Raw genomic sequence first — 16,580 nt, forward strand, 5'->3', positions numbered from 1 at the left:
CCAGGGCTGCCGAGCTCTGCCTCGGCTGGATGCCAAGTTCACGCCTGCTTCCTCTGGGTGCTCTGGCTCCCTGCCACCCACTGCTGCCCTCTGCTGATTTGATGCCTGGACCTGAGCCAGTTCTGACTCCAGAGGGGAACCCGCCTGTCCTGCTGTGCAAATGCCCCAGTTCCCAGGCCCCAGGTCCTCTCAGCTCTGTCACAGGGCTCTTCTTCCTCACTGGGGGAGACTGTTGTCTTGTCCCATTTCCTGCGCACAGACAACCTTCTACGCCCCCATCCTCGGCCCCAAGAGGGCCCGAAATACCTCTGGATAACTTGATTGTGCACGGCTGTGACACAAGAAGAGGGCATGGCAATGGATTTTAAAAAGGAGGGAGTGGAATATTATTTTATAATCTGTAACAAATGTTCCACCACGATGTGGTGTTGATAGAAGGGTGTTGTTTGGGAATTCTGCACACGTATATGATTGTTTTGTAAGTTTATAACTTGTCTTAAAAAATATTTAAAAAATAATAATAGGGTGGGTTGGGGGAAAATACACAAAATGTAAGATAAGGACTATAATTAGTAGTAAGATTTTGATGATATTCTTTCATAATTTGTAACAAATGTCTCACAACAATGCAAGGTGTTGGTGGTGGGTTGATATTATGGGACCCCTGTGTGATGTTATGCATGTTTGTTTTGTAAGTTCAGAACTTTTACTATACACTTATTTATGTAGGTTCATATATAAATTATATGAATATAATAATAATAGGGTGGGTTGGGGGAAAATACTTTGGTTAGTAGTAATATTTTGAGGATGCTCTTTGATCATTAGTTAAAAATGTTTAACAACAGTGCAAGCCTCATGGTGCGGTAGGCTGAGGGATGAGAGCCCTGTACGATGGTATATGTGCTTGTTTTATAAGTTCACAACTATTACTATACACTTATTGTTTATGAATGTTCATGTATGAGAGATAGGCTTCAATAAATTTAAAAAAAAAAAAAGAAGGAATGGTATTTGTTGAATTTGCTGACACTGAGGCAGGGAGGAGAGAGACAGTGTGTCTGGTTCAAAGAGGCTGCGATTTTTATTTCCAAAGAATCCAACAGGGCCACTAAACACCCTCACCAGGACTTTTGTACTGATTCACTTAGGAGGTCAAGGAAGCTGTGACCGCCTGTCAAAGGTAGGAGGATGCCCAAATGTGTTGGTACTTCCAGAAGGGAAGTGGGATAGGGTGCTTTCGGCTGCTGAGCATCTAATCACCCATCTTCCAGCGGAAACTCCATTTTCATTTGGGGATCTGTTCTCAGCCAGTGTTTGCAGGGTGGAGTCCCTCTACCCCCAACCCTGGTTAAGGGTAAAGCATGTAACTTACAGCCAATCAAAACATTGCATTGTCTTAGCCACTCTGACTGGTTCAGGGATAGACATGTGACTGGTCCAGAGCCAATTAGATGCAATGAGGCTTGCTGGGAATCCTGGGAAGGAGACTCTGAGATTGCTTGCTGGTGGGAAGCTGAGAGGAAGTAAGGGCAGCCATATTGCTAATTGGAGGTAGCATATGTGAAGGGGGCCCAGCAGAGGAAAACAGAGCCCAGAGCAAAGAGAAACCAACTCTGGAAGACTTTGTTTGAGCCCCTAGATCCAGCCATGCCAGAAGCCATTACTGCTGGATTTTCTGTTAAATGGACTGATATATTTCCTGTATACAATGAAGCCATTTTGAATTGAGTTTGTGTTCACAAATAACTGAGAGAACCCATTCTTATTGAAGAAAGGACAAACCCTAAAGTTTAGGGTAATCTGGGGAGGCTTCACGGAAGAGAATATGGGCAAGACTTGGTTAAATTCAGGGCAGGAGAGCACTAGTAAAAGACTTTGAGATGGTTGCAATAATTGACAAAGCTCGACTTGCTGAAATAGTACATACTTCTGAAATAGGAGACAGCTGATACATGCATGTGTGTGTGTGCACACATATTTCTTCATTGTGGTGAGGTGCACATCACTTCATAGTTTGTAAAACACTTTCATGTGCCAGACTGTGAGCTCCATGAGGACGGCCTGGGCCTGCTTTTGCCCACCCTTGGATACCCAGAACCTGGTTCAGTGACTGGCACATAGTAGGATTTCAATAAGTATTTGTTAAATGCATGACTGAATGTATAATATACTATAATTTGACTAGTCCAGTTGCCTCATACAATTGTTGTGAAGACTAGAAGTACATATAAGCACGAGGTAGAGTGGCTGGCATAAGGTAGGTATACTCAATAAACAGAAGTACATATTATTAAGTATGCATGGCTGTGCCCATTTTCCAGATTTGGGAATCGAGGCTTTTAAGAGTAGGTAACATAGCTGAGGTCATGTAATGCATGCTAGGGTTGGGCTCTGAACCCGAGGCCGCTGACTGAACCTGAGCCTGCTGACTCCGAGTGTGAAACTCGTTGCATTCTCCTTGGAGGGTGGTGGGTGGAAGAACAATGCAACGGGCTACAAAGGTTGCATCCCCGTGGGCCAGGCCTGGCTCTCAGACATGCTTGGCTCATGCAGGATTTTAGACAGGTAGGAAGTAGTTGCCAATATTTAAAAACTAGGAGATTTCAGAGGAAAAAAAAAATCCACATTTGTGCAGGTTTTGCGCAGAAACCCTGGTCATCCGGGGCCCACCTTTCTCTGTGGGTACAATAGGCCTGATGTGAGCATTTGTGGCCCTCTTTTAGACAGGCATATTCTCTGCAATCCCCACTACCACTCTCAGCTTGTCACCCTGCTTGTGTGGCTTCCTGTCCCCTGGTGACTCCTGCAATGGGGAGGGTGGGCCTCAAGGGATAATCACAACACCCAGGCCCTAGGTTTGTGGCAGTAGGAATGGGGCATGAGAGAGGGATGGATTTGACAGTCTGATGAGAGGCTCTATCAGCTGGGGGGGTGGGGGTGGGGCGGGGACATCAGGGCCCACTTTGAGGATATAAGACGGGAATTTAGATTTAGATATTTGTCAGTCTCCAGATTTTAAAAAAAAATTTTTTTTATGGAAAGTTTGGATGAAACATCACTTGCAGTCTCTCCTCCTCCTTCTCCTTACTATCTAAACCAGGAGTTGGCAAACTCCAAACTGTGGGCCAAATCTGGTTTGTTGCCCGTTTCTGTAATTAGCTTTATTGGAACAATAGCCATGCTTAGTCTTTTATGTATTATCTCTGGCTGCTTTGATGCTATAACAGTAGAGCTGAATCTTTGGGAGAGAGACCATATGGCTCATAAAGCCTAAAATATTTATTATTTGGTCCTATATAGAAATTTTTCTGAGTCCTGACCTAAGCTAAAAGCACATGGAGTATTTACTATTTGCAAGGGGCTCTTCTAATGCTCTATGCATTAACTCACATGATCCTCAAAAACCTTTGAGGTAAAACCACAATGAAATACCACTACAACTCCAGGAGAATGGCTATAATAATAATGATGATAATAACAACAATAATAAAGACAGTACTAAGAGTTGATATGGAATATGGAGCAATGGAACCCTCAAATATTTCTGGCTTGGTGTATAGACTGCTTCCAATGCTTTGGAAAACAATTTGGCAGTATCCATCAACATATGCCTATTCTATGTCCAAGTGATTCTACTGCTAAGTATATAACCAAGAGAAATGGGTGCATATGTCCACCAAGAGCCATGTAATTGGATCTTCACTATAGCTGAATTCATAATAGACCCAGACTGGAGACAATCAAAATGTCCATCAGTTGCTGAATACAGAAATACATTGTTGTCCATTTATATGATGGAATGACACAGTAATAAAAATGTACAAACTGACAATACATGCAACAACACGGATGGGTCCCACAGCCATTGCATTGCATGACAGAGACCATATGAAAGAGCACACACTGTGGTGTTCATGTGACGTTCAAGAGCAGGCAAAAGCAATCCGTGGTGACAGAAATCGGGGCAGAGGTTCCCTCTGGGTATTTTGACAGGAAAGGGGCATGAGGGAACCTTCTGGAGGCTGGACCTTTTCTCTCTCTCAATCTGGGTGGCAGTGCCCAGGTGCACATGCAAAAATGCATCCAGCCATTCCCATCAGGTCTGGGCACTTCCTTGTCTGTGAGCTGAGCCTTAATTAGAGATAGGAAAACTACGAGGCAGGGAACAACCACTTGAGTGTCCCCTAAAGCTGAACATGCAGATAGCCTATGTCCCAGCAGTTCCACACTTAGGAATAAATATAAGACATGGACGGGACTGCTCTAAGCAGCGGTCTTTGTAAAAGCCCCAAACCGGAAATACCTACATGCCCGGTAATAAAGTGAAGAAATAAATTGTGGTGTAGCCACACAATGGAAAGCTAGGCAAAAAGAATGAAGGCTCTATGTCCACACGTCACAGCGTGGACGACTCCCCTAAAGGTAAGCAAAAGAAGGCAGATGCAAAAAGGCATGTACCATGTGAAGTACATATAATGATAAAACCAGACAGGGCTAGCCTACAACGTTCAGAAGCTGAACCGTGGTTACCCTTGTGTGAGGGGCGTGGGGGGCTGACTTGGCCTGGGTGCTGGTCGCAGGTGTGTTTGGTTTGTGAAAATTCATGGAACTGTACCCTTGATAGACAGGTGCCTGCTTCTTAAGAATATTTAGCTTCTGCCACATGTTCAAAAATAAACCCCTTAGAAACAGAGATGATTATTTGAGAGGTGAAAAAATTGAGAAGCAGAGAGTATAAGGATAAGCAAGGTGCTCAAAACCACACATTTAGGTAAGCGTCAGGCATCACCCAAACCCAGGGATTCCAGCTCCAGAGTCGCGCTTCTGGGCGACACCGCCTCTCCCAGGAACTCACCTTGGAGTAGTCGAAGCCGTGCTTCTCCTTCACCCCGTTCCGGCAGAGTGTGTAGTTGTAAAAGCGGGAGTTTTTAAGGAGTCCGACCCACTCCTTCCAGCCAGGTGGCACGTAGGAGCCGTTGTATTCATTGAGGTACTTCCCAAAGAAAGCTGTGCGGGAGGAGCAGGAGACCCGGTGAGGGAGCGCAGCACAGCCTCCTCTCATCCTTACCCGGCCCAAGGGGCTTACGTGGTGTTTACTAGGCCGTTGTGTGCCCACGGCCCCAGCACAACCCAGCCCTTGTGCCACGGAGCCCTTTGACAGCCAAGCGACACCTACTGACTCCCCTTCTCAAAATGTTTAAAAATGCATAACCTAAGATACAGAGGATTACAGAGAAAATCAGTTAGTGTTTTTTTAGTTAACCAAGTAAACATTTTTATTATTATCATTTATAACATTCAAATTAGAATATGCAATAAAACAATTCTATAAAACGCATTTTATTGTAATTTTCTATTGAAGGACTATCTCGTTCCTGATCTTTCCCCACAAACACTCAGCACCTGTAGCAGGTGTTAACAGTTGTTCAATAGTGTCCCCTGGGACAGAAACTCCTCATGAGTTTCAATCATCTCATTGTTAACTTCTGCAATTTGCCTTCTGCAGCCAACACTCTCCAAGTGGAGGCCACAGTCTTGGGAAACCTCTTTTTGTGTGTATTTGTCTAGACATCTGGGCACTTTTTGTGGTTGAGGAACTCTTCCACTACATTCTTAAGAGTATCTTCTGGAATATCCTCATCTGGAAAAAGGTGTAATCTTTGCATGAGAGTTCTTCTGGGAAGGTTTCCAGGCAGCATACTGTAAATAGGGAGTTTGACAATTACCACTGGAGTCTGCAGGTGAAGCTGAGCAGCTGTTACTTGTTTAAATCCACCTGGGCAGTCAGAAAATGCCATGTGCCTTGTGTACACTGTGACAACGAGAACGCTGCAGTCATTCAGTCACGATACACAGGTTGGTGCTTCATCCATGCCCTAGCAGCAAGCTGGCCAGGGGACTACATTTTTTTGCATCCAAGAGATACCACACTGAACAAACTTGGGCCATTGCTGGGGTGCCCTAGAAAAACTTTGACATCTTTTCCTATTCGCAGTTGGTTCTTTTAAAAATCAATTAATTTGAAATATAGTTATTGAAAGAGTAAAAGAATTTGGAAGACAGTAATGTACTTTTTAAATTAACTTATTAAAAGCAAGATCTAGCAGAAGAGCCTGGTAATTTCAAAGAAATACAAAGTGAAAATATTTTATCTCATGATATATTCAACAATTGTAATGGCATACTAAAATATTGGTGGTTTTTAGGGGGATAAAGTTACAGAATATATTAACATAGTATGGTTTGTGGCCTACGATCATAATAGAAGCAAATGCTAAATTTCAGATGCAAGTAAGTGAAAATAAAGTGTAGTTTTTTCCCCCCACATTTATGGACCTCTTGAATTTTATTCTCCAAAGCCACCAAAATGGCTAACATTAAAACATTTGACAATACCAACTGTTGGTATGGAGCAACTGGCACTCTCCTACACTGCTGATGGGGTACAAACTGGTCCAACCACTGGGAAAAACTGTTTGGCAGTGTCTACTAAACTGGAACACATCCGCACCTTCTGACTCGATTTGAATCCTGGGTATTTACCTCACAGAGATGTGCTCATTCATTCACCAAAACTCATGTACAAAAACATATATAACAGCGCCTTTTGAAATAGAAAATAACTCGAAACAAATCAAACGTCCATCAACAAAAGAGTGCAAAAATAAATTGTCTATTTATAGAGTGGAATACTGCACAGGAAGTAGAATCAACTAACAGTTTTACAGTCAGTAACATGGCTGCATCTCAACAACCTGACATTAAGAGAAATAAATTGGATATAAAAGAATACATGCTGCATCATCCCATGAATATGAAGTATAAAAATAGGCAAAATGAATCCATCCTGTTGGAAATGAAAACAATAATAGTCGCTGGGCATGGAGGATGCCATTTAAAAAAAATGGAAACACTTTTGAGAATTTTTCCAAAAACAAAGGTCCTTTTCCAGCCCTCTCTTTCCAGATGAGGACGGGGTGGTGGGGGCTAAGAGACATTCAATGGGTATTGTTGAGAGCATGAGAATAAGAAAGTTCAAGGTTGTTGTAGGGGTTGGAAGCAATTTTGCAAGCCAATGCTTAGTATTGTGCCTAGCAGGTACTAAGTACTCAGTTCAGAACTCCAGGCGAGAAGAGAAAGAGGGGAAGTGCAAGTCCACAGAAGAAGGAGAGGGGGCTGGGGTTGGGAGCTGCTGCCAGTGGAGGATGGGTGGGCCTCTCTGCCTGGGACCTTGGAAGCAGCACAGAGCGCTGCCAGGGCCTGCGGGCCCAGAGAAGAGACCTGGGCCAGGGGAGGCTTGATGGAGCCCAGATTCCTGTCGAGGCTTTTCTGGGGACCTGTCGGGTGCTGATACCACCGTCCAGGGGCAAGAAAACATTTAGGAACCAAAGCCATTGGTTCTGGAATCCCCAGGGGAGTGTGGGCAAAGGAAAGCACTTCATTGAAGCCAGGAAGTGGGTGCTCCTGAGGGAAGAGCTGATCAAACTCCTCCAGGAAGGATCTGGGCGAGATGAGACAAAAATAGGGAGGGAGGCCCATGAGCAGCCCTAGCCCTAAGGCCAGGATGAAGCTCTCTTCGAGTGGGAGGACAGAGCAAAAAGTACCCTGGCCTTTCTGGGAGGAGGGGAGGGGGAGTGCCAACAATATCCAAAGAGTAGAATGTAATTAGGTGGTGGGTGCCTAATTAAATAGCAACTGAGTTTTCTGGCTGTGTCTGGGACAAAGGGATGGAGACACCAGCTGGTGCGTGAGGGAGGATTACAGCGCCGGGCGAGCTAAAGGCCTGTGCTGCTTTTTCTCTAGAACAAGGCGTGTTCAGGTCACTCAGCTATGACTCTCTTCCATCCCCTACAAGAGTGATTCTCAGCCAGGGGCGATGTTGCCCTGCCTCCCCCAGGGAGCGTTTGACAATGTCTGGAGTTTTTTTCTTTTTTTTAAAGGAGGGACCTTTTATATGTGAAGCAGGCACTCAACCACTGAGCCACACCTGCTCCTGTCTAGAGACATTGCGGTTGTCACAACTGGGGGTGGGGCCTGCAGCTATGGGCATCCAGTAGGTAGAGGCCAGGGTCGTTGCTGAACATCCCACAGTGCCAGGACGACCCCATGACAGAGGATGATCCACCCCAAAGGTCAAGAGTGCTATCATGGAGAAACCCTGACCTCACTATCCCAGGACCTCCAGCGGCCCCTGCCTCCTTGTTCTTTTTTTTTTTTCAAAGATTAATTTTTATTTATTTCTTCCTCTTCCCCCCTGTTGTCTGCTCTGGTTCATGTGCTGTGTTCTTCTGCGTCCGCTTGCATTGTCAGGCGGCACTGGGAAACTGTCTCTTTTTGTTGTGTCATCTTCCTGCGTCAGATCTCCGTGTGTGCGGTGCCACTCTTGGGCAGGCTGTGCTTTTTTTCACACAGGGCGGCTCTCCTTGTGGGGCGCGCTCCTTGTGCGTGGGGCTCCCCTACGCGGGGGATACCCCTGCGTGGCAGGGCACTCCTTGCGTGCGTCAGCACTGCGTGTGGGCCAGCTTACCACACAGGTCAGGAGGCCCTGTGTATCGAACCCTGGACCCTCCATATGGTAGGCGGATGCTCTATCAGGCGAGCCACGTCCACTTCCCTGCCTCTTCATTCTTTCCAACCACATTGTGAGAGCTGGAAGGGCCCTGGAGGGCAAGTATAGTTCAGAAAGCAAGATCTACGAACCTTAACGACCTCGCCCCCCCCTTGGGACGCTTCCTGCCAGCCGCAGGGGGCTCTACTCTTCTAACACATCTGGCCCCTCTCCACTCTCTCACTGCCTCTTCTGTGGGGGAAAGGAGTACCCAGCAGGGGCCAGCAAGCTTTTCCTCGAAGGGGCCAGGGAATAAAGATTTTCAGCTTTGTAAGCCAGAGGGGCTCTATCGCAATTACTCCACCTCTGCCATTGCAGAAAAACAGTCCAAGGCAATGTGTAAACAAATGAGTGTGGCTGTGTTCTGATAAAGCTTTATTCACAAAAACCAGTGGAGGGCTGGAGTTGGCTCACGGCAGTAATCTGCTGACCCCTGACATATGTGAGTGATGGATTTGGAAGGACAAACTGGGCATGTGGAACCCAACTCCTGCCTTGCCTTTCCTCTGGGCAGTGAGCTGCCCAGAGGGGAAGGCTCGTTTAAGGGGCCTGACCTCGTGGGGTGGAATGGGGTGCAGGTAGGTTAGGGCCCAGCTTAGTGGAAAGTCTATCTCTGCAGTTCAGTCTTAGGAAGCTCAAACGCTTCCAGAGAGAAGCCATGCCCTTCCACCTAGTCTTGACTAGATTATCAAGGTGCTCTTTGGCTCCCATCTGCCAACTTCTTTTTTTTGAGTTACTAGGTCCAGGGCTTGAACCCGGGTCCTCATATGTGGGAAGCCAGCGTCAAACCACAGATCCACACGGGCTCCCCGGGGTTGTTTTTTGTTGCTGCTGTGTGTTTTTGGTTTTTAGGAGGCACTGGGGACTGACCCTGGGACCTTCCGTGTGGGAAGCAGGCGCTCAACGGCTCGAGCCACATCCACTCCCTTCTGACTTCTTAGTTTTCTCTATTGGTTCAGAACCCCAAAAAGAAAGAGGGAGAAATTAAATAATTTCTCATAGATTCCCAGCCCTTCCTATTGATAGTAAATGGTATTGTTTCATTGAAACAATGAAGTAAAAAGAGTAAAGTGATTTAGAGAAAAGTGGTAAGTACATAACAGAATCAGTGTACCAAGGCATGGTAAAAACCACGATGGTGGGTCACAAAATTGCTGAATTTGGGGTCACACTGCCTAAACATGCATGATTCAAATGCCCACTCAACACTACTTGTTAATCACCTACATTATGCCAGGAGATATTGTAGACACTGGAAACATGGCAGTGAACTCAACTGGGTCCCTTGTGGAGCTGTCATCCTAGTGTGGTGTGGGGGGCATTATGATAAATAAAAATGATTTCATTAGTGATAACAATAATGAAGAAAATAAAAGAGGCGGTGCGGACGGTAGGAGGCACCGCTGGGCCAGGTGGTCAGGAGAGGCCCGTTGGAGGAGGTGAGACTGAAATCATGAGAATCGGTCAGAATGGGACGTACAAAGGTCCTGCCTGAGGCAGGAACAAGCTTGGGGATAGATGAAGACCTGAAGGCGACTGACCGACTGACCACTGTAGCTGGAGTAAGAGAGGAGGCCTGACAGGGGAGGGCAGGGAAGAGGGCCGCGGGAGGGGAGGGGACTCAAATCCACAATCCCCTGAAATAGTCAAGGCCAAATTGTGCATTTTATGAGCCTTTTCCTGGAAACAGGTCCACAGCTCTCAACACCTTCTGAACCACAAGTAATTTAAGATGCAAAGAACTTCATTCCCTCGGAGAGAAGGAAAGCGCAGAGAAAACGGCTCACTGGCGCCCCACCTCAGAGAACGCGCTTCTGTCCTGGGCCTCCCAAGTCCCTGGCTAGGACCCTGCTCGCTTGTCCCCAAAGAATTGGGCCAAGGTCTTTGAGGAACACGCAGCCTGGAATGCTAAACAGCTCAACCTGTTGGCCCGGCGGGCGGGCAAGAGCTGCTTGGGTCGGGGGTGGGTGTGCAGGCCCGTCCAGGGCTGTGGGAAGTGCACCCCTCCCACTATCCCTCAATGCTGTGGGTGTCAAAGTGTTCAGGGCTGTTTCTTCTGTTAGAATCTTCCCTTTCACATCTCTCTCCCCTCTCCAACCCCCAAGCCTTAAAATATCCAGGAAGGGTTTATTATTCAGGCTCTACAAGGCTCTGGGAAACAGGGCTTCGGTCAAAGGCTTTTAGTTCCAAATTAGATTTTGCCCTCATTTGATTAGATTTCCCCAAGGCAGATCTTAAAATGGTTATTCCAGCATCAGTTGAGGTAGAGAAGCAAATTAGCATGGGCCCTGGGGCTCCCAGGCTAAGAGATACAGCCGGGAGAATGAGCTAGAATTAAAAATCAAGATTAAAAATACAAGCCGTATCACGGCTTGGGCACCGGAAGCTCGGAGTCACTGAGCTTTCACGGCTGGGACAGTGCAAAGGGAGGGACACACTGACGTTGAGGACGACTTGGCAGGCAGATGAAGTGAAATTAAACACCAGGCCAGGAAAGGCCTTTGACACTGTGCTGGCTGGTGGCTGCCCAAGGAAGCAGGGTTGGCATCTGCCGAAAGATGTAACACGACCTGCCTCCCGTGTGCTAGGCACTGGTGGGAGTTTCACACTTGCCAGCAGAGACTTCTGTTCCATTTCGCACCATTTCTTACTTCCGTGCACATGGTCGACCTTAACTCTTGACTCCAAGCTGACCAGTTAGAGCGCCACATTCCCCTGGTTACAGCAACTGGTCCAGCAATAGACCCGAGTAGGGCCTGGGATTTTTAGGGAGCTGCTGGAAAAACTCTTCTTCAGTGGGGCTGGAAGTTGGTAGGACAGAAGTTTGAAGCTCCTAGCGGCCACCCTGCCATCAAGAGGGGAGTATGTGCTCAGAGTAAGCAAGGTGGAAGATGCACAGAGAGAGAGCACTGTTGATTTGAGCCCATGGATCCACTCTTATCTGAAGCCACCCCTAACGCTAGAATGTTCCATTATATCAATGGTTCTCAACTGGGGCAATTTCCCCCCTCCCCTGGGGATGGTGGACAATGGAGACATTTTCACTGTCACTGCCAGGGTGGCGATGGTAGTACTAGTGGGTAGAGGCCAGGGATGCTACAAAACATCCTCCAATACACAGGGCGGTTCCCCACGACAAAGAGTTATCAGGCTCCAAATTATCAGCAGTGCTGAGCCTGAGAAACCCTGGGTTATGTGAACCACTAAATGCCGTCACCTCCCCTTTTCGTGTTGTTTGCTTAATTCAGTTTGAGTAGATTTCTTTCATGTACACTGGAAAGCCCCAAGGAAAAGACGCTGAGATGCTTGGTGTAGAGCTGGGTTTGGCAATCGACTGCCCTGAGACCTAATCTGGTCTGCCACCTGTTTTTGTAAATAAAGTTTTACTGGAACGCAGCCACACCCATTTGTTTACATATGCTTATGGCTACTTTCACACTATAATGGCAGAGTTGAGGAGCTGTGACAGAAATGTGCAGCTGCAAGCCCGAAATACTTACTATCTGGCCCTTTCACAGGAAAAGTTTGCCAATACTGGTGTAGAGCAAGATTCACTGTGCAGGGTGAAGGCTGCTGTGGGGATTTAAACTGGGAGCATGGTAACTCTTGAAGAAGAGATGACAGTGCAGCAGAAGTAGACTCTGGTCTGGGCCAGGGCACTGGGTGGGGCTCCACAGTGTGAAGGAATAACAATAAACAACGACACAGTGAGAACAGTGACACCCATGATGGGAGCAGCTGTGTCCGGGCAGCCCTGGCTTTGCACGCTTCTGATGTGCACATGTTCCAGTTTACCAAGTTTAGGTAAATAATGCCGGTCCTCCAACAACGTGGTTCAAAGTTAGGTGCGCAGTATATTAACCTGACCGCTAGTTCTTCAGTCCACAAATCACTGTGTACACCACAGGCACACCTGATGATCCATGACCATCACGTCACTTCTTTCATAGCCTGTGGGTCGCCGGGCACTGCAAATCTGGGATTCAGTTAACCTGCAGGCAGCAAGGCAGGTAGTTGTGTTGCCTCCTCTCCCAGTGACAAGACATGTTACAAAAACAGATAATCAAAAGTGGAATTGGCAGACAAAGTTGAAAGTGCAGCAAAGAAAGGAAAAGTGATACTGCTAGGGGTAAAATTTGAATTGAACATAAATGGAGTAATAGAGGCTCTGGATATGCAGCCAAGGAACCAAGTTGAAAGTGAACTTGTCAAAATAAATGAGGAAAACAGTTGTAGTGAAAAGAATGAAGATGTCCCAGAGGAGGTGAGGCTGGACCTACAACTTTGCATTTAAAGGAACTCTTGAGATATTTCGGAACACCGAAAGCTGTGTGTCTTTGTGCAAGCTGCTTAGCCTCCTGATACCTCAGTTTCTCCATTTGTAAAATAGGGATCACAATTTCTATCCCAGGGGGTTGTTTTAGGAATTAATTTATGTATCTTGCTAGAACTGTGCATGGCACCAAGTGTACAATTTTTGCCAACATCAGTGAGTCCTCCTTTCTAGCTGACGTCTTGCTCCACTGACACCTTGTCTAATGTCGAACAGAGTCGCTGCTGAGCTGCGTCAGAAGCTGCCCTCTCCCCCTGCCCACTGTGAGGGGATTATGAACCTCCAAATATGTTCCCGTCACCCTGTCCCACTGGCCCCCCAGGGCCCCTGCTCCCCTGCTCGGCAGCTGGGAAGCTCTTCCTGGCCATCTCCCCTCTACTTGTCTGAAGCAAGTGCTGCTGGGGGACCATTCGGAGTCTGACGGGAAAATCAGTCCTCCTGTCATCTCTCCCAGCCCCGAATCTAATTGAGATCGTGGAGTCTAAAAGCCGAGTCTCATGGCGATGGGAACTGCGATTGGCTGGCGGCAGACTTGGAGCAGGGGGGCACACAGAGGCATCTGAGCTATCAAGCCGGCAGTTTCGGCAACTGGTGGGACCCTCAACAGGGCTGCTTTAATTAAGGACACTGGCAGCTCTCGGCCTCCTCACCATCTCCACCTACAACCCGCATTAAAGGTAAGCGATAAATAACTATCTAGGAGATGAAATGTTCTGGAGCTGTAAGCTGGCCGACTCATGCTACATGTGGATGACATTTCATGGAATATTTATTCATTTTGAGCTGTGGTTTTTTTCCCCATACATTGAAGCCAATATATTAAAAAGCACACATATGCACACATGTAAATATACGAATACATAAACATACAAATATATACACACTTGCATCTGTATATATGTATATATTTCTACCACATTTTCTTTCAGACCTCAAACATATCTGTAGGCTCTAAAAAAAGCCACAGCCACTGTTACCCCTGCTGTCGCCCAAATACAAAGGTCCCAACTGTCAATCAAGATACCCTTTCTCAGTCAATGGGCGGGTGAGTAAGTTGGCTTGGCCAATCAGACTCTACCCTGGGACTTTGAATCTTGAGCCAGGAGACACAAAGGCAGAAAAAAGGGTTGGAGTTTCCTAAGAACCCCTGGTGAGGGAGGTGTTCAAAAACTGCAACCTGGATGCTCAGAGGTTCTGGATCTGCTTTGAGTGAGTAGGGGCCAGGGGATGTACAGGCGAGCCCCCCACAACAGAAATTTATCTGAGCCCAAATGTCAATCTGGAGAAGCCCTGTGCTAGGTGTACAGTTTACAAGTTGAGAATGTGTCAGTAATGGGGGGGGACTGCAGTGTGGCTTAGAAGCCTCATCTCCAGAGCCAGAGGACCCGGGCTGGGCAAGCAAATGCTCCTCTCCAAGCCTCAGAGTCCTCATCTACAAAACGGGACTAGCAGGTGAGATCGTGTCTGGCATCATGTGAGAACCCCAAGAAAGGAACTGTGAGCTCCTAAGATAGAGACCACTTTCCTTTTTTGGGCTGGGAGATGAAAACTCGGGTCCCTGGAGAAATGAAAAATGGTTGCTGGAAACCAGATGTGACACCGTCTTGGAAAACGGCAAGGCCCCGCCGAGACTTCCGTAATGAGCTTGGGGAGGGCTGTTTATGCTGCACAAAGAAATCAGCTGAGCATGACACACATCTATTAGCAAAGATGGGCCGAGCGCTGAGCCGGGCCAACGAAAACAAACAGTGTTTGCCAAAGCAATTCGGAAAGGTCAGTGAAAAATGAAGTAGAACACTTTGGAAAGTCCATCTTTCCTGAAATAAACCACCCCATTTCACATGCAAGGAGTTTGGGAAAATAAAAACGGGATCTTTCCCTTTAGTGACATCTAAATTCCAGTCACCCACACATCTCTTTCACCTGTTTTGCCATTTTTATGTATCATTTGGGCCATTAGATACTTAGTATTTTCCTTCAAATCAATTCATTTGAAATTCTCTTTATTATGAAATATACATATAGACAGTAAACGTCTAGGCAAATTCCAAGAGTAATAAAAAAGTGAATACATTCCGAATTAGTTAAGAACTAAAAGCTTCCCAGTACTTTGGAATGCCCAGGGGAGGAAAAAGGGGGGGGGGTGAGGGAGGGGCCAGGGGGCCCCAAAGGGGGACCTCCCCAATCACACCTCCCCTTTTTTGCACAGAAACAACCACTCCCCTACATTTTGTTTGAACAATTTCTGTGCTTTTCTCTACAGTGTTGCTACCTTCGTATGCCTCCCCAAAAATGTACTGTTTGGTTTTGCCTGTTTCTCAACTTCATTTCATGGAATCTTCCTGTTAAGTATTAGTCCATGGCTTGTGTATTTGATTCCACATTCTACTTTTGAGAGTCACCAATGTTGTGTGTTGTTACAGTTTCTTAATTTTTAGTGCAGTATGATATTCCAGTTATATAAGTAGACTACAATTTTTCCAACATATTTTTGAGAGGTTCCAGAGTTAATTTCCAAGCATTAATTCACTAAAAAGGAAAAACAAAAAATAGAACCAAACAAAGAAACAGCCATGGTCTGGACCTAATTCAGACAGCCAAGAAGTCAAGGGTCCGTGTGGACCTCATACCTCGACTCACTCCTCTTACAGATGGGATGGAATGCCGTGCATCCACTAGCTCGCCCATTTTGCTTTGGGAAAGGGTGCCCAGCTCCTCGGAAGCAAATGGGTCCTGGATCTGCAGCAAAGTTGGGTGGGGGCCTCATCTCTGCCTCTGTGGAGCTACATCTCCTGGAGGGGAACCGGGAGTGGGCGTGGGTGGGCCCAGCTTGACACCTTCCGAAGCTCTGCTCAGCACAGGAGGGCTTGTTAGAAAAGTGGTTCTGCTGCATCATGTGCCTGTGTCCTCGGCAGAGGCCTACCTGCCACTCACTCCCCTGACTCTGGAAACAGATCCTGGCTTCTCACATCTCTGTGTTCACGCTCAGGTGGGGAGGACCCCACCACTGGCTGGGGGCTGAGCTGGGCTAATAAGGCACAGTCCAGATGACACCATGTAAGTACCTGGATCAAGCCATGCCTGATGCTAGGCATCATCTCTAGATTTTTAATTCATGAGTCATTTCATTCCTCTTCTCCTTAAGATGGTCAGATTTGTGCTTCTAGCTAGGGCTTGCAGACCATCCTCAAGGCGCCATGGTAACAAGGTGCCGAGAGCCAGCAGCCACACATCACTGCATGGTAGCTGTCCCAGAAGCCAGCTTGGCTGACGGGAGTGGTCCTGAAAAAGGCCCACAGATTAAGGTGAGGTGGAAAGAATCTGGCTTTGAGTCCCAGCTTTGCACTTCTGGCCGCGTGATCTCCGTGGAGCGCTGCAATCCTTCCGAACTCCACTTTCCTTATTTGTGCAACAACAACAATGTCAACCGCTGCTCCTTCTCACAGGGTTGGTGGGAGGAATCAGAAGAAATATCTGAGGAAAATATTGCCTTTTATGAAGGAGTTTGGTTCTAAAGTCGGAGCGCAAGCCAGAAGTCTGTTTTGTCAAAACCACCCTTGAAAGCCCTCTCTGCAGCACACCGAAGTTTTGCCTCTTATAAACCCATATGGCCAGGATTAGGAAAGATGGCCCTTC

General features: G+C 46.9%; 1 protein-coding gene across 4 annotated transcripts in view; it reads right to left on the minus strand.

Moving 5' to 3' along the window:
• Positions 1–16,580, minus strand: part of SULF2 (sulfatase 2) — a 126,340-nt gene that overhangs the window by 43,026 nt on the left and 66,734 nt on the right. For all 4 annotated transcript variants that reach the window (XM_004469925.5, XM_058287200.2, XM_004469926.5 and 1 more), the window contains exon 4: positions 4,859–5,010. In XM_004469925.5, the coding sequence (XP_004469982.1) occupies positions 4,859–5,010 (152 nt within the window). The remainder of the gene's footprint in view (positions 1–4,858; positions 5,011–16,580) is intronic.

The sequence above is a fragment of the Dasypus novemcinctus genome, chromosome 24 (assembly GCF_030445035.2).
Source record: "Dasypus novemcinctus isolate mDasNov1 chromosome 24, mDasNov1.1.hap2, whole genome shotgun sequence".
NCBI lineage: Eukaryota > Metazoa > Chordata > Mammalia > Cingulata > Dasypodidae > Dasypus > Dasypus novemcinctus.